We start from the raw sequence: 19,827 nt of genomic DNA on the forward strand, positions 1-19,827 counted from the left end.
TGAAACAATTCTAAACATTTTTTTTTTCACTCAACATCTTAGTCATAAAACTCCACTAGTAACTAATGTATTAAAGTGTATTCAAGCACATATTATATACTAGATACTGTATTTGATTTACTGGGAAATGCAATGATATGTAAAATAAGGATTCTGTTCTCAAGAAGCTTACATTTAAAACCAGTGTTACAAAACTGAAGCTTCTGGACAAAATACAGTCTATAGTTGATGTTTCTGAGTTTTATAAGAGCATTGACACACATGTGCATTTTTGTTTTGCCTGTGGCTGCTTTCATGCTATAGCCGCATTTATTCACAACAGAGGTAAGAAGGCCCACCAAACGAAATGTTTACAGCCTTATCCTTAATAGAAAAAACTTGTTGAAACTTGGATTATAATCTCACAGCAATAGTAATCTTAGGAGATAACCTTAAAAGTGAGATGTTATTTCTATTTACTTATAAATTCTCTTAGAAATGCTTTATATTAATATGCGGATTTGAGGGCATAAGTTATATTTTCCCAGATATCAAAATTCTGAAATGCCCTACAGTCTGGTATATATTTCTCTCTGAATAATGAAGCCGTCTCTAATCATTTGTTCTTTAATCTTGTGTTGATTCATTGTTTATGGTATACTTAAAAATAATAGCATTGAGAATAACTTAATTACATAGAGGAACATATTGCCATGCAAATTTTTATGCCTGAATACATATCTAAGCAGTGCATTTTAAAAAATATCATTCATGATCTAGAATACATGAAAAATGCTTTGTTCTCATTGTAAAATGGAATTTACACTTCTCTGCTAAAATATGTGTCACCCTGGTTTCTTCCTTTATCTTTTTCTTATCTGCTTCCTTTGACCCTCCACTGAAGGCAAATTATGGTGAAATAGGAGGTGGAATAAAGGGCTAGGGAAAATAAAAATTTAAAAAATGGCTAAACATTTCTATTACACTAATCAATTTATTTCATTTTGATTCCACTTTAGAATGAATGTGCAAATTATGTTCGGGTTTTACATCATTATAATAGGACACACCTTCTGACCTGTGGTACTGGAGCTTTTGACCCACTTTGTGCCTTCATCAGAGTTGGATACCATTTGGAGGTAAGATAGTTTCATTCACTGCCACCAATAAAAGTGATACTTAAAATACTTTATTTTAAAACAAAAATTGTAGTAGTTCTTCCCAAGAAAGATAGAAACAGTAAAAATGTACTGACTTGGTTTGCTCCAGACAGAGAAATGATCTCTGGACCTTTAAAACCTATATCAGCTATAAACCTGTGACATGATTAATTCTTGTCATATTCATTTAGTGAACAATTTTTAACATTTTTTAATATTTATTTTTTAGTTGTAGTTGGACACAACACCTTTATTTTATTTATTTTTATGTGGTGCTGAGGATTGAACCCAGTGCCTTCCACATGTTAGGCGAGTGCTCTACCACTAAGCCACTACCCCAGCCCTCTACTGTGTTCTTATGTATATTTTTATTAACTTATCCATGAAACTGGAATATATGTGTGTATATATAAATAGAGATAAATACAGATATATGTACTTTTTAATTAGCTTCTGCATTGCCATGATCAAGTCTTGAAAAGAAGAATTTAAAGGAGGAAATCTTTTTTTTTGGCTCATGGTTTCAGAGATTCAGTCCACAGTCACTGACTCCAAGGTGAGGTAGACCATCATGCATGTGTGTGTGGTGGAAGAAAGCAGCTTAGATCATGGCAACCAGGAAAGGGGGCGGGGAGGGGGATAGAGAGAGAGAGAGAGAGAGAGAGAGAGAGAGAGAGAGAGAGAGAGAGATATCTGCTCACAAAGGCCAAAATACCCTCAGTGATCTATTCTTCCTCCAGCCACACCCTATCTGCTATAGTTACCCCATGGTTAATCCATACCAGTGGATTGATCTACTGACTAGGTGACATACCTCATAATTTAATAATTTGCCTCTGAATGTCCTTGCATTGTATCATACACAAGCTTTTGGAGAACACGGCATATCTAAACCATAACAGATACACACAAACATTCACACATATAATATATATAAATAAATTTTACATTTAGTATTTTACAAAAGACATGCAAAGACTTATTGATTCTGTAACTACTTTTTCCTGGACAGGTGAGTTGGGGAGCAGAGAAGAGGGCAGGATTTCAAGCTGACTTAAGATATATGTTATATATATGTTTTTCCCTGAGTCCCTAACACTAGGTGATATGGTATGAAATGGGAATGAAAGTAAATTTCAACCAACTTTGACCACTCATGTAACATTTACTCGCAAGCAGGCTCAAAGACCAGTCATGGAGTCTGTTTCTATAAGCTGGGTGGAGTCTTTGCTCTTACTCATTTTTACCCTTTGAAGCATTGCAATCACCATTTTACCCTGAAGTATACGAAACAGTATTTCACTCTCAGGAATTGTTAATTTTCTTTTTAGTTAGAATCATAACCCTACATTAAGATGGGCTCTGGATATTCTATAGACAAATAGCTCTTGATACATATACTCCATTTATGAAGAGGCAGCAGTGACTATAGAATATGTTTAATAAACATATAGAGAAAACACTATTCATTATACAACTGAAAAATTATTTCTGAAATTCCTTATGCTAGTTAGTGCTCAGGTACAAATATAATTAGTCATATCAAAGTACTTAATAGCTGCCTTTGAAGAGTACCACTAATTGAGGTATTTCAGCTGTTATCTATCCTTATAGGGAGGATTTTTAATTAAGATATTTTAAATGTTAACTTGCTGCCCTACATGATTAAAGTGCTGTAGCACACATAAATGCATCACAGTATATTTTAAAGAAATGCAAATAATATAATAGGAGAAATTTTGAAGGAGATGCAGAAGGCACATCAGGTTAGTGCAAGATCAGATTATATCCAAGTATATATACAAATGTACAAAATTAGAATGTATACATGGTGTGGCGTAGAACTGCTAACAACAATTCTTTCAGTTTTCATTTTTGTGAAAAGATCTTTATTTTTAAAAAATATTTTCTCTGGATATAGAACTCTGGCTTAATAGTTATATTGTTTTTCTTTTAACCTTTTAAAAATGTTTTATTGTCTTTTAACCTTGTTTCAAATGTAAATTAATGTATCATTCATATTGATGATATCCTATTTATAATTATTTTGTCTTGCAAAATTTTGTTTGTTTTTCATCAGTTTTTCTATAGTGTGATTTTGTATGTAGAGGTGGTAGGGGAAACTGTATAGTTTTTAGGCTACAATGTTCTTGAATGCGTAAGTTCATGTTTTATAAGTTTTCATCCATTATTTCTTTAAATAAATTTCTGCTTTATTCACTCACTCTTTGCTCTCCATACACACACATACACACATACACACACATATATATGTGTGTGTGTGTATGGAGAGCATATATATATAAATATATATATATATATTCAATATGCATATTGAATATGTACGTATATTGAATATGTACATACATATTTGTTAGTTTTCTAGGCATTGTCCCACAAATGATTTCATTTCTATTTTTTTTTCTGTGCTTATATCTCCAATATGCTGTAAAGTTAAACTCATTAATGTTCCATACACAAAACACACATTATACTTTCCAGTTCCAGAACTTTCATTTTTTGTAGTTTTCATTTTTATACTTCATCATATTTTTGTTCATTATGATTATATTTTCCTTAAAGTTCTTGAATATGTTTTGTATAGGACTTTTAAAATCCTTGTATGCTAATTCTACTTTCTGATCATTTAAGGTCAGTTTAGTTTTTCTTTTTCTCTCAACTATGATTTTTTGTGTTTCTTTGCAGATATAGTAATTTTCATTGTATACTTGACATTAGAGATTACATGTTTTCAGGATTCTGTTATATTTTTAAGAGGGTTAATTTTTGTTCTAGAAGCTTCATGTTTGACTGGACTCTACTGGACTTCCCTTGCAATGGGAAGATGCCAGTTTTCTCAATTTTCCAGTCACAGCTTTCATGGTCTGTTTCCATATGTAGTTCAGGCATCTATCAATGATTTGGGAGATACTTTATACACAGGTTTCAAGATGCCTACTTTACTTTCTAAATATATCCCCTTATTTTTCACTGATCATATACTTTATGTCTTGGATCTGTGAATCTAAAAGCTGATAAATCTGTACTTTCTATGTGAGTTCTTGCCACATAAATGACAGAATATCCTCAACTGAACTACTCTCCAGTCTGTTCTTAACTAAACTCAAGTACCTTCAAATAGTTGGTTTTAAACTTCTTTAAAAAACATAGTTTGTCATTGTCTATGGAAAAGTTAGTCCATACAAGGTGCATTACCATTAGCAGAACTGACATGCATGATAATGAATATTTTGTCTCATATACTTAGACCTAATTATTTAATGTAAGTGAAATAGTTGAGTCATTAGAATTTTTTAATATGATTGAATATTATTTCAACAATATTCAAATATTTAAATATGATCAAGATAACTTATCATATAATTATGTAAATATCATATATAATATATTTTGAGAGATGTTACCTTTATGTCATAAGAGGAATTTGTGACCATACAATAAAACCAGTTAAAAGATTTATTCCCAAAACACCATTTGGAGGCTTGATGTCATTTTACATGAGGGAATGAAACACTACAAATCATTATAGCAAGGAAAATATTTTTATTAAAAAGCTTAGAGGCAGTCATCTATGGATGGGCCTGCAGATATTTGTCTAATTGCTTAGAGAACAGTGGGAGATAAATCTGGGACAAATTGGTGGAGGATTGTAATACTAGCCAGTGGTATTTGGAAGTTATTTCTAAAGACAGTGTGGAGAACTTGAACAAGTTTTGAACAGAGTACTTGATTGACATGACATTAATAATATTTGGATTGATTCAAGCAGAGAGAGATGAAAGGCAGAAATTCAAGAAGGCTATTATAAGAGTCTCTATTAGAGAATATGAGGGTACTGAACAGTGTCTTTGCAATAGCAAAGAAAAGGAAGCATGGAACTGAAGGAGAAGCTGCTTATCAGGCGAGATTATACAACAGCATTTTATCACATATTGCAGATGAAAGGGAGTTAAATACAAATCTTATTTCATGTTAATTGGCAAGAGATGCAACCTTTAACAGCAAGAGGGAGCTGTGTAAGCAGAGTAGGTTTTTATGAGAACATAACAATGCTCCATATTACTCCGTTTTAACTTTTTAATTTCCAGTTATTTGAAAGATTGAGTCGGGAGCTAGGAGAGGTTGTTATTAGAATGCATTGAGTTTTTGAAATCTGTGGGTAGGGGTGATGGTCTCTTCTGAGGAAATCTGTCTCCTCTGTCTTATTCCTCCTCTCACTTTCTTTTTCTCCTGCTCACTTTCTCAAAATAACTTGGAAAATTCCATTATTTAGGTGCCTGTAGAATATCTGATATTAATGTAAACAGAGAATGAGCAGATGGAGATGTGTTAAAATCAGGTTAGCATGAATTCAGAATCACACTTGTGAAAGGAAAATAGTTTTAAGGCATTATCATCAGTGGTACAAAGAGGGCAGTTTTAGGCAAAGTGATAGATAAGACAGGAGATGAAGAAGTAACTGAATAACCACAGTAATATCGTCTATTGTATTAAGAAATAAAATAGTTAAGAAAAAGAAATATGGGGAAGTTTCAAGAGTGGTGAAAAATTGTATTACTATGACAAAGAAAACTTATTTATAAAATGAGAAGGTAAGATTGCTTACCTTACTGGAGATAAGGAGGGCTGGGTGGAGAGCATATTTGCCAGGGAGGAGAACCATAGGATATTCAATGGAGAAATTTTGTTGACAGTTGGATATAAAACGCTATTTTTCAGGACAGAGGCCTGAACTGTAAGTGCATATTTGATAATTTACTGTATGAGCCTGTGTGTATGTGCATGTACATGTGTGTGTAAAAGCTAAAATCTTCAGGCATAACATCATGCTTAAAAGGAGAATATGAGTAAAAAGAGAAAATAGAATGTAGAGCCTGGGAATACCAATATTTGAGAGGCTGGTAAAGGAGAAAAAAACACAAAGGTTAGTAAGGCGTGTCTAGGAGGGTTTGTAGGAAAACAGAAGAGCAATGTAGTGCAGAATGAGGAGGCCATTGCCTGAGATTGAAGTCTTACTTCAAATTTAAACCTGCTGGACCAAGACAGAATTGGAGGCATTTAGGAGAGGAGTTCAATAAATGTGAATGCAGACCATAATGTTCTAAAATAAAGGATTACAGCCAACTTTCTCTTGGATCACTTTTATCTCTTTGTATCATTATTTTAACTTTTTAATTAATAAATAATAAAAATACAAGAAGTACACAGACTGTAAACATGATCATTATATCATTTTTAAAAATAAAATATTCCATGGGAGCTAACATCTGGATAAAATAATTTCTTTTTTGTTTTTGTTTTTTTTCTCCTCATAAGGTCTTATATCTTGGGTTTTTTTTTTTGTTTTTTTTTTTTGTTTTTTTTTTTTGCTTTTATACTCCTTCTAGTTTAGGCTTCCTTTTCAACATACTTTTTTTTTCTTTCTATTTCAAAGTTTTTACAAGTTCTAATATGTCATCTCTGAATGGTCCCAACTTTAAGCTGTGTTGATCTTTTATTCTATTATCATTTTCTTAATGTATTTTAGCTTCTGTTGAAATACTTCAGTTCTCAGTTTTCTGCCATGTCTTTTGATGAGCTTTCAGTGCCTCTGGTATTGTTAATATGATCCTTATTTGTTTTCTCTTGTAACATCATATTGGATTCAACTAGGCTCTTTTTCTTATCAGACACTTTTACATAAAATTGACTTTACTAACTTTGGGAAGGAAGTGTGAGTCAGAATAGATATCTAGCTTCAGGTTCTAGAGCTCATAGTTCTGTTTAGTTTTGGCAAGTATTGGCTATGACTTCCTCCTTTTTAATCTAGATGTTTCTTTTTTCTTGACTCTCTTTATACCTTTCTTAGTTTGTTTTCTACTTCCAGAATTTTATTTTTGGAAGGGATGTGGGCCTGTTGATTTTGAAGGTTCACTGAATGTCATCCTTCCTACAAACTCCTTGTAGTTACCTCAATATTGAACCTACAACTTTCAGCTTCTACCCTAAACCAACACTTCATTATAGGTCTGCATTTGGAAATTTGAGTCTTCTCAGGTCCACAAAATCTGGTTGCTTCCCTGTGTATCTTTCTGTGAGATACTATGTGGTTTATAGCTATCAGAAATTCATTTGTACATGCTCATATTTGGGGGCTCATGGAGATATCTTGAGAACGAGTTTTGCTATAGGTGTTGTTGGTGAGACTGATTTTGCAAACCCAGTTAATCACTGTTTTTAAGGGGGGGTTATAGAGAATAAAATATATGCCTTTGCTGCTATTGTCTCACAAATATTAAAATACTTTTAAAATAGTAAAATGATATATAAAGTATTCCATAAAATACAAGTGCCATGTCTACCTCTAATTTTACTCATGTCTCAAAGAAAATGGAAATTCCATGGTGAATATAAAGGTTCAGACAATAAAAAGCATAGGTTTAGGTATACAACATAAATTTTTAGAGAATTGGCAAAGACCTTGGAATTCCTGAAAAATTAAAATGGCTTTCATTACTTAACAACCTGTTTCTCTGAGCACACATTGACTTAGTGCAGTGCTTTTAGCATTTTGCTATTTGTATTACCTTTCTAGGTTGTATAACAAATTACTAAAAATGTGGCCACTTAGAACAACACACACTAATTATCACAGTTTCTGGGGGCAGGAATTCAGGCACTGTTTAGTGGACTCCACTGCTCAGGGTCTCCCAAGGCTGAATAGAGGTGTTGCCGAGGCTGTGATCTTTCCAGAGCTCATGGTCACATTCCAAGTTTATGTTGTTGTTGGCAAAATCTGTTCCTTTCAGTTGCAGGACTGAAGCCCCCATTTTCTTGATGGCTCTCAGCCAGAGGCTGCTCTCAGCTTCTAGAAGCCACCTCATTTTCTTTGTGTGAAGTTCCTTTCATGACATGGAGGCATATTTCTTCAAGGCCAGCAGGAGAATGTTTCTGTCCACATGACTTAGTGCTGACAATGACTATCATCATTTCCATGACATACAGTACTATAAGCTAGGGAGAGATTTCCAACCATTTCACAGGTCCCACCCACCGACACAAAAGGGAAAGGGGTTTTACTGGGAATCTGTACCTGGAAGTGGAATCTTGTCAGCTATTAGCACTCTGCCTATTCTATACACACTCTTTATATCTTTTACATATGAAAGGAAGATTGTTAATACAAGTGTATACAAGTGTATTTAGAAGACATTTCTGAAGGAGACAAGGGCAGAACCACAGAGTGAAAGATAAAATAATGAAGTCATTTTTGCCTGGTATGGCAGCTAGTACACACCTGTAATCTCAGTGAATTGGGAGGCTGAGGCAGGAAGATTACAAATTAGAAGCCAGACTGGGCAATTTATCAAGATCCTGTCTCAAAAATAAAATAAAATAAAATAAAATAAAACAATTATTTTCTGAACTCTGCTGAAAGCTTTCCTTCTTAAAAGAAACCTGCATTTCTCCTTGCAAATTCAGTACAGATTAAGGGATGAATATATGGATCATCTCAAGAATTTGTATGCCCAAACATGGAAATATTAGATTGTCTTTAAGGGACACTTTTGAATATAGGCTGCTACCATATTTTATAAGTATGGAGTATATTATCGTAGTGTAATTTTTAAAGCATATGTATATCACTTTTTAAGTATGCAGACTAAATTAACCATGCAAATGTACTTTGCACCAAAGAAAATTAAAAATGAACTTCGTAATTTTCAGCACATGATTGTGATATAAGTTTCCTCTAGTGTAGAAATTAGTAGCTCAGCTATTTAAATTTGGATATCATCAGCTTAAAATCATAAGGGTTATACAAATACCTCTAGGAAAGTAAACATCTCTTACAAAATATGTTAAACAACCACACTAAAGCTGTATTCTTACTAAGGGAGTACACAATTGCACTTTATAGACTAGAAATTTTATACTTTTTATTTTATTTTATTTTATTTATAGTTGTAGATGGACACAATAGCTTTATCTATCTATCTATCTATCTATCTATCTATCTATCTATCTATCTATCTATCTATTTATTGTGGTGCTGAGGATCAAATCCAATGCCTCATTCACACCAGGCAGGCACTCTACCACTGAGCCATAACCCCAGCCTGAATATATACTTTCTAGATTTTCATAATCTCTGTAAACATTTGTAAGAGGTTACTACATAAACATAATAGAATTGTTATCTTTTAGATTGTATAATTTACATATTTTTTCATGGCTCCCTTAAATCCGGAATTCTTGTTTTTAATGAATATTGAAAATACAAGTTTACAAAATATACTGAAACAAGTATGTTACAAATACATGAGTGTTTAAATTAGATATTTTTTCTCACAGGTATTTAATGTTTGTGTCTTAATAGATTGTTTCTGTTTATGTAGTACAAAGTAAAAAATATGTCAAAACTTGTATCAATTTCTAAAGTTTTAAGAAGTTACTCATTTATGTTTCTGATATTAGCATTTTGTTTTACAAACTATACCATGTACTTAATATTCTTTGTGTTTTACATAGAATTATGTGTATCTTAACAGTTTGTTTAAAATAAATTCTTCCTTCTAAACTAACCAATCCTAAAGATTTTTTAATGTGTTGTTTTAATGAATTTCTGCTAGACCTCTATTTATTTCTGTTTAGCAAATTGATCACTAAAAAATTAAAGGTAACAATTTAAATTTAATTTGTAGAAGTCTAGTCATATTGACAATTTGAACGAAATGAATATGTGAAAATGTGCATTTGTATTTGGCAGCATTTTTACTTTCAGAATATTTTTATACATTAAACTAGCCTCTGCATAACCATAATCCAGATTATAATTCATGGAAAGACATTTTTATAAACCATACTGATTATATGTTGTAAATGGTCACTCTGGTCTGTAATTTCCTGATCCATTTATATGAAGATAATATATAGAAATGTCCTATTAATTTAAAAGTTATGGTAATTTTTAAATATTCTCATTTCAAATAAGTGATTAATAGGTAATGAGTGTGAAGTTAGGTTTATGTTTTTTTTTATCTCAGTTTATGAGTTTTTTTTACATCCTATAGACTAAGTGGTATGTCACGTATGTATATGTATGTGTATGTATACGTCCTTGACTAGAAGTGTAATGGAAATTAAAAGCAATAAAAATGGATATTGCCTAGTAATAATATTTTTTTAAGTAGAGAGAATGGGAATGTATTACATATTATAGTACATATTAAAAATTATATGTGAAAAAATGTGAAAAAAAGAAATTATTTACATAATAAAATATCAAATAAAGAAAATACATCAAGAGCTCTTTTTAAAAAGGAAGAACATTTTTTAAATAAAGAAGGCTATTTGAAATCTCATGTCACATCCTATCAAAATTTACTGTTTACTAATTAGGATTAAAAGATTAAATATATTTTAAAAGAAATTATACACCTTATCCACTGGACTTCAGTCATTTTTTAATATTGTTTCTCTGCTTTTTTCACTTGAAATCAAAAGATGTTTCAGTGCAGCTGATAGCAAAGGCAGTGATAGAATCCCTGGGGCATCAAAAGGTGAGCCTAACACTTTTTTTCAGAAACTCACAGTCTATTATTTTTGTGATTTTTAAAATCCCCAGGGTTCTTTAAAAGTGTCTCAGAATACAGGGATCGTTCCTTCAGGCCTTTCTCTGCCGTCAATCTTATTAGTAAAAACTGGTTAAATGGTTTCGTAATGTGAAGGAAAACAAGATCCTAGTTTTCATCTGAGAATGATTATATTCGAGATACTGGGAAGGCAGACAGGCTGCTTGACAGACGTCATATACAGCTCACGCTTTTGCAGTCTCTATGTGTGAGGGGTTAGCAGGAAAACTCACTCTCCAGCACCACATGCCTGTGAGCAAAGATAAAGCCCACAGAGAAGTGGGGTGACATTGCTTGTGTTGCTGAACAGCTTTCCTGTTGGCCACTGGGGAATGAGGGTCCAGGGGAGACTTACACTGAACCAGAACTGTAACTAATTAAAGAACTAGTAAGCATAATCCCCAGGGAACAGTGAATTCTGCTATAAGAACTTTTCCACTTAAAAAAATATGAATACATGGAAAGAGACAATAAAATAATAAACCAAAGTGCTCCAGTGCTGACTTCTGTGCCCACCTCCTCCACTTCTAATTTTAATTTTGTTGATTTTTCACTCAAAATATTTTAAGGGCATTCATTTATATCTATATATGGATTTAAGAACTCTACTTCATTCACTTAAATGACTGCCTAGTACTTCATAGTAAGAATAAACCATAACGTACTTAATGAAGTGATTTATTTTTAAACCAGCAATCCTGAGGCTATAGAGGAACAGAAAAAGGAGAATGAGTGGGGTGCTTTGTGTGGTTGGCACCTAAAGGGCAAATGAGCTGCTCATGGCTGTGGCCCAGCATGCATTCACATCTCTTTCGTTTGATCAGATGTTATAAACTGGAAGCCATATGCCCAATTCAGCACACAGATGTGCTTTGTTTGTCCCAGCCAGTGTTTCTTGTTTGTTTTCTTTTAAACAGCGTACATTTAAAAATTGGTTGGTTTCACATAGTGAATTGTGATTTCCATTGGACCCACATGAAAAGATCAGTTGGAGCTAAGTAGTTGTTGCCTCATTCCCTACACAGAGGCATGCGCTTAACAGACCCCACTGCTTGCACAATACACGCTTACACCCAGCCTGTCTGCCAGTTTGCCCTCTACACCTGGCCCTGACAGGCATTTGTCCCTCAAGCACTGGAAGGAGTATGAACTGCCTCAAAGCCCTGAAGTGCTTACTATCTGGTAGTTAGTTATCAGTAACTAAGGAACGAATGAGTAAAATGAATGAATGGCTTTGTTACCTTCTTATGATGTAAAGATGACTAACAAGTTCAAATTAAGAAATTCTTGGTTTTCTTCATACAATATATAAAAGGTTTCTTGTGTGTGAAATTTTGCTCGTTTTTTTCTTTTAAAAGAATCATCAGATTAGAAATATGTATAAAATAGAAATTACAAGTCCCCCTCTCCAGTTGTTTTCTTTCAATTATGTAGATTGTGCCTACTCTTGGAAAAGTTTGACAGTAGCATAGTAGACACTCCATTTTTTTTTAACTTTACTGATCTTTAGAACATAATTAAACATAGAGCAGAAATATTCTTTAATTACAGTTTTTTGCTAATTTCCAAAATGTATGGGTAGAGGTGCCCAGATTAGAAATGTACACGTGATTAGTTTGAAATCATAGTACACATCTATGTAACCAGCATCCTGCTCAAGAAATAGAGCACCAGCATTCCAGAATCCCTGCCATTTCTATTTGCCATTTCTGATTGCTATCCCCTCAAATAACCACTATTCTGATTTCTATCACCATAGATTATGTACACTGCATTTAGAAATTAATGTAAATGGGCTCATACAGCATGAATTTTTGTGTGCTCATCTTCTTTTGCTCCATAATATATTGAGGTTCATATATGCTGTGTGTAATTCTAGTTCATATGTCATCATTGCTGTATGGTGTTTCTTTGTATTTATATACACCTCAATTTATTTACCCACTCTTTTCCCAGTTATTTGGATTGCTTAGAACTGTTGTTCTGTTATTATGCTGCTATCTATGAGTGTTCTTGTCTATGTCATTTGGTGATCATATTTTATGTATTTTTGCATAGTGTATGCTTGGAGTGAAATTGGTGGGTCATATAAGATGCATATGTTCAGCTTTAGTAAATACTATCAAACCATTTTCTGGTTATTGTACTGATTTCATGTATATTTCCAGTTACTCTATTTTCCACTGCAGTGCTTGGTAACATCTGTCGTTTCTCTGGTGAATTTGATGGGTGTTAGTGGTATCACATTGTGGCTTTATTTTTTTTTCCTTTGCTGGTTCAGAAAGATGAGCACCTTTTTTATGTGTTTATTGAAGCTTAGGAGTTTTGAGTCACTTTTGATTTAAAATGTTCGGTTGGCCATTTGAGGCTTTTTGACATATGACAAATGGGTTTGTTGAGGGATTTTATGAAGGAGAAAATGGAAAATATTCAGTTCAGTGTTCAGTATAGAGAAAATGTTCAATGAAATTTAATTGCTATCATGATCCCTTTCTTTTGCTTTTTAAAACAGGAAATTTAAACAAGGGTTATACTGAAATTGGGGGATTATACTAAAATTTGTGGGGGATATATTGCAAGGAACAATAGAATTATATGTAAGGAAGTGGAGAGAAAAGAGGAATTTGGAGGGATAATAAAAATTAGTAGATCCTGATTACGACATTTAACTTCTTGACATACAAGGTAAGTCCAGAAAAAAAAAAAAAAAAAAGCGTGTCATACAGTTCTCAACCTAAGGATTAGATTCAGGAATATGTGATTTTTTATTTTGTGCCTGTATAATTTAATCAGACATTTTATTAGGATTCAGCAAATTGTCTTCCTAGAGTCAGTAGGAAAATTTAAATTTCATATGGATATAAAATTAACTATCTAAAATATGAATACTACATGTTAAAATAGTCAAAAGTTAAAATCATTTATAATTAGTCCAACAGTAAGTTAAATGCTTAATAAAAATAGCAATTTTGTTAACTTTTTAAAGTTAACTTTTTGAGCTTTGAGATATAATTGTGATGTAATTTTCTATATAAGGGGCATTAAGAATATAAAGGAGAGTATATATAGTATGTCCTTTACAAAAAGAAATCAGACTTTCTACATATGGACTTTTTACCTCATGCCCCAAATTTCCTATACTCATACTTTATCACTTTTTACATTTATAATATAACTAGATGATTTTCTTTTTACAATGGTATTGCAATGGAGGGTGTTCTGTTGTAGCTATGTTAGCCTTCTTTACCTTGGAAATGTTGTCAAATGGATTCAGGTGTTAAACTGAATGGATTCTGTTTTTTAGAATCTTCTGAAAGTAATTGGAAAAAAATGTGAAAAAAAGGCATAAGATGTTAAAATTCTTCAGTTCTAAAGATGGATCTGCCACTCAATGAAATTTAATGACTACAAGGAGGAAACATTTTAGTCAAGTGGAACTATCTTATTTTCAGTACATTTGAGTTACTATTAGGTGATTAAGTTATACATTTGTTTCCTCACCATCAACCTAAATTTTATTAGTGTAGTCAAGTGAAATCAGTTATAACTTTAGTCACATCCTGTGCTGATAACTCAGACATGATATAGAACAGATGTAAAGAGAGTTAAATTTGGTGGCCTAATTAAAATATTGGCTTAATTAAAATGCTCATCCCAGGAAGGCAAGCTGAATTTTGTCAGGTTTCACTTTCCAAACGGAAATCAAAGCATATTTTAAATGTACATAAACTTTAATTTTATTCAGTTATTGTATTAACTTTTAAAATTCTACAGTTGTCAGTTTCCCAGAAACTTTATTTTGGGCATTTGCACAGATGAAATAACTGGATAGAAAAAGAGAAGGGGAGTAGTTCCATAGGGAAGACAGGACTCTTGATGTGCTACTCATCACATCATTTGCTCACAGAAGAATGAAAAACAAAGTAATGAAAGAGCCTGAAATAGAATGAGGCTCGTCACCATCCTTCTGTTGGAAAACCAGCTTTTGTAAGCGCACTTACCACTGTGGCTTTGGTGCCACTGACCTTACTGACTTCTGCTTTTCCTGCGCTCACTGCGTCATCGGTGCCATTGGAGAGCACAGGAGGTCTCCAGTTTTCCTCTCTCTCTATTGTCCTCCCTACCTTTTTTATTTTGTACCTAGAGTAAATATAGAAACTTTGATATGTATCTTTTTTACTAGAAACCTCTTTTTTTATAATTTTTTTTAGTTGTAGATGGACATAATACCTTTATTTTATTTACGTATTTTTTTAAATGTGGTGCTAGGGATAGAACCTGGTGACTCACATGTGCTAGGCAACCGCTCTACTACTGAGCTACAGCCCCAGACCCACTAGAAACATCTTTTTTTTTTTTTTTTTACTGATTAAAATGCTAAATATGGTTTTATGTGTCTATCCCAATTCTCATATTTGAACTATTCAACAGACTGAGTAGTCTATAATAATTGACTTATTAATACATAAATTCAGTTTTATTTCTGGAACAGCATTCTGAGGAAAAGTGAACAAGGTATAGTCTCATTCTAGTACAGTCTCCTCAGGAGGCATTGCCCAAATCACTGCTATTCTAGAGACTGGAAGAGGTAGATTAATGTACTGGAAGGAACACAAGATTTAGGACTGGAAAAGTGAAATTTCCAGTCTGGATGCTGCTACCCAATAGTTGTGTCACCTTGGGTCAATATGAAAACTCTTGAGCTTTAGTTTCCTCATCAGTATGCTGAAGTCTCTATTTTAATATCTAGCTTTCCAGAGTTGTATGAATTTTCTGAGATCTCCTATTGGAAACAGCAGATCTAAGAACTGGAATGTATTCAGTGCACATAGATGTCAACTTTAAAAAAAAAAAAGTTAGACCTCCAATGCAGCTTACAAAATTCTTAATCCTCAGCATTTGAAATACATTAGTATTGTAAAAAGCAATTGAAGGTCATAAAGTAAAAAGTCCCTGGTCTCCCCCTCTTTTTTATAATATTTTTTTAGTTGTCAATGGACCTTTATTTTATTTATTGATACATGGTACTGAGAATTGAACCCAGTGCCTTTCACATGCTAGGCAAGCGCTCTGCCACTGAGCCACACCCCAGCCCCTCTCCCTCTTTTGTATATCTAAATTCAAATATTTGATGCTATGTATGTCCCTGTGTTTCTAATGACTTCACTCTTCTCTTTGAGATTATTTATTCTACCAATGCCCTTGATCATATCTTTTAATTTCTTCATTGTTTTGATCCACCAGATATCATTTCCATCTCTTTCCCTTTCTTCCAAAATATAAAAAGATTTCATGTTCTTCATTGTAAATAAAAATTATCAAAGAAAAATTTTCCTTAAATTCAACTTGGCCGAAAAGCTGTTTTCTAATGTCACTGTCTCCAGCTTTCTCTGTAAATGCCTGAATGAATAGTCTGTACTTGCCATCTGTACTTTCTCAATGTCCATTTACTCTTCAAGCCAGGATGCATCTATCACTCTGCCAAATTGGCTGCCATCATTGTTACCCACAGCCTTCTGGTTGCCAAATTAGTATCCACTTTACTCATTCTGTGCTCCTCCTCTGCTGTATTTAATATAGAATTTTTATATAGAGATTTTCCTCTTTTTATTTTTAGGACCATTTCCCCCATACTTTAAAAATTCTGAATATTCTGCCTTGCTAGACATTTAGCATTGTTGATTGCAGGAATTCTGTCCTTTATTTGTGTGTTCCTATATTGCATGTTTTCCTCAGTGTTCTTTCTTCACAAGGCTTTATCTTTTACTAATTTTCTGACTCCTACATCTTATCCCATTCTTGATTTTCTATTCAGAATTCTCCATATACATGTCCTATGCCTAATGGATATCTGTTCATAAAAAAATTTTCTAGAGACACTGTAAGATAACAGTTTCTTTAATAAGAAAACCAGAATATTCAGGTTAACAGAAGATAGAGGATCTCCAAAACGAGAGGAGATACCACTTTAATGACTCTCCTTATCCTAAAAGAGAGACCAGTGGTATGATCACAAGATTTTGTCTCAGGTGTCAAAAATGTGTGTGTTCTACTTTCATATGTCTTTGCTCATGATGATTCTTTTACTTGGAAGACACACTTATTCTCTGTATGAAGCACCCTATCTTCTCCTTCAATATTCATATCATACACAAACCCTCTATGATGCTTATCTTAACCTTTGCTGGGTGAAGTTAGTTACTTTTCCTTTGGATTGTAGTCGTACTTAAGACAAACCTTATGAATTATTTCTTTATGAATGCCAGAGTGTTTCTCGGAAAGAGACTGCCATTTATATCTCTGTATCTTTATGTCCAAATATAATGCTGGCAGTAGCCATAGAAATTATTCATTAAAATTTTATGTATAACCTGTTATTTGATAGATCATCAACTTGTTGTTGAATTGATATGAATCCATAAAATATGATTCTGAGTAGAATTCATTGTTGAGTTTACTTTTTAAATATGAGACTAGGTATTAGATATTTAAATGATTCTTCAATGTTGTTTAAATTGTTAAATCAATATTTATTGGAAATCTAAGATCACATGTATAGAAGTATATATATATAAATATATATTCATATATAAATATATATGTATTTATGTGATCTTTCCAGTTTTCTGTACAAATTGCTCATCAACTGTTTTCTCTTCCACACAAATAAGTCATAAATCATCATTTAGATTTGTAACTTTCATGAAATGTCATTAGTAAACTGATTTGATTTCAGTACTGATAATTATGACAAGCTTTGTCAGTAGATGGTGCTGAGATGTTCTGAAGGAAAAGCTTTCCTCACTTCTGGTGTGGCTTCTTCACCAGACTTTTTAGAGTACACTTTTCCACTGCTGTCCCTGTGGTTTTCTTCAGTGTTAAGTGCCTGCTGGACACAGCTTTCTCTAGCATTTTGTCACAGCAGTCCACTTGGACAGATGGTAGTCACAGACCATAGGTTTCTGTCCTAACCAGTCCACAATGCTGGTCCCCACACCCTTTCTCCACCCACCCATTGCATGTACTGACTGTGGGCTTTTGAATCAGGCCATCTAGTGAGCCCAAGTCTTTAGATTCTGTAGAGAGAAGCCTCACCAATGCCAAGTTCCTGCAGTGCCCACTGCAGTGCCCTATTGTGCAAACGTGATAGTCTCTGTGACTTCAACATTGTTCTGTTTACCTTGCCACTGTGAACTAACCCTGACTGGGAAGCACCACCCTCTTTTCCACCTTCCAGCGGATGCAGTCACACATTCTTCAATGAGATCCTCACCACCTCCTCAATATTCTTTCCAAGTATGTCCTTCCTCAGCCCTTGGTTCATTCTTACATTTACTCTCCTAGCATCACTTAATAATTGTTTATATTAAATGAACCTTACTTAACTTACTATATTATTCTTTCCCTTGTTTGATTCCAGACTGATAAAGATAATAACCTGTTCCCTCCATCTCTTCATAATCACCTTCATGCTGATTTTTTACTGAAATGACTGAAGAGATTTTACCAAAAGGGTAAAAATCTGCATAAGCTCCAAAGGACAAAAGTGCTATCATGTATAGAAAGTCCAAGGACATTTTATTTGCTATGATGTAAACCCAGACCTTTAGTTAGTACTTGACCAAGCATTGTCTCCTGAGAATCACAGAAGATTCTGGAAAATCTCAGTACTTTGTAGGATCATCAGGAATAGGGCCAAATGAAAACACATCTTGGTACAATGTGGATGTTAACCCACACCTAAGAGTTTTCAGAAGTGCTACAAAAACAAAACACAAACCCACAAACTTGTGAGGTAGCAATGTTAGCCAACAACAAGAAGGTAAGAGGAAAAAAAAGTATGCAGTAAACCTACCTTGTAGCAACAGTGCTTTCCCTAGGACTCCTGTTACCAACTTTCCTTTAGATGATTAAATCACTCTCGAGATAATATTAATTTACATAGGGTTAATACATGAAAGGGCAAAAATAAAATCCAAGTAGACATGACATTTTAAATGGAAATTTGCTCACCTAATTTGTAGTGTAAAACCAGACCTTGTAGACATCTCTTCATTCTGGTGATGTTTAAATAAAATCATTGAACCTTGGGTCTAGCAAAAGGTTTCACACCTAAAATATCATGACACTGAAGACTAAAAAGACACCGAAAAGTATTTATTAAAGAAATGGAAATAAAGTGTAACATTGCTTGTTTGACTTCCAAGTAAAACACAATGTAATATAAGCTATATGAAATAAACTGAGATACTATAAAAAGAGGAGGGAAATTTTACACAGCTTCAACAGTGGCTATTGTTGAATATTACAATTGAAGAAGATCATTATTTTCAGCTTTTATCTACTTTTATTCTACCTTTTTCTCTATAATTATATATTGATTTTGTAAATAATGCTACTCTCATTTTATTATTTCATGCAAGTCATTGCCTTCTTCTTCCTTAAGAATTCAGAAAAAAAGATAAATTGAAAATACTGTTGAACATTTTCCCAGTCTTAGTCCCTTCTCCACACTAATCCATTATCATCAGTTGGGATATCTTTCAGAACTGTTTCCTCTCTTTGTTTCCAGAAAGAGTTTGGACAAAATCCAAACTGATGATGATAGTGGCTTAGTGGTAATTTTTATTAAAATAAATAATATACATGTAAATCATATCTATGATATATAAATATATAAATATATATATTTTCCCCATAGAAATGTCTTATAGTGGTCTCCTACTGGCTGTATGAATAGCTTGGGGTAAGTCATTCTGCTTTGTGCCTCAGGGGATTCCTCTGTAAAATGGAGCTCATAATATTACCTTATGTGTAGGGTCGTCGTGAAGATTGAATCAGTAAGTAAAGCATCTAAAACAGTACTTAGAAAATAACACATGTTGTATGGTTGTCAGCTGCCATTGCCAGCAGCAGCAATAGCAGTAGCAGCAGCAGCAGCAACAGCAGCAGCAGCAGCATTTGTTGTTTCTTTTTGCTGCTTTAATATCTTAACTTCTATAGTGACATCAACTACTGCATCACATGTTGGTTCATAAATCTGACTAACTAGT

The 19,827-nt window shown here is 33.3% G+C and overlaps 1 protein-coding gene across 1 annotated transcript in view; it reads left to right on the forward strand.

The window, feature by feature from the left end:
* The window catches only part of Sema3e (semaphorin 3E), a 236,877-nt gene that overhangs the window by 144,569 nt on the left and 72,481 nt on the right, over window positions 1–19,827 (forward strand). Inside the window, exon 4 of the mRNA XM_078040135.1 lies at window positions 999–1,118. Coding sequence (XP_077896261.1) covers window positions 999–1,118 — 120 coding nt within the window. The remainder of the gene's footprint in view (window positions 1–998; window positions 1,119–19,827) is intronic.

This window comes from Ictidomys tridecemlineatus, chromosome 2, assembly GCF_052094955.1.
Source record: "Ictidomys tridecemlineatus isolate mIctTri1 chromosome 2, mIctTri1.hap1, whole genome shotgun sequence".
In the NCBI taxonomy this organism is placed as follows: domain Eukaryota; kingdom Metazoa; phylum Chordata; class Mammalia; order Rodentia; family Sciuridae; genus Ictidomys; species Ictidomys tridecemlineatus.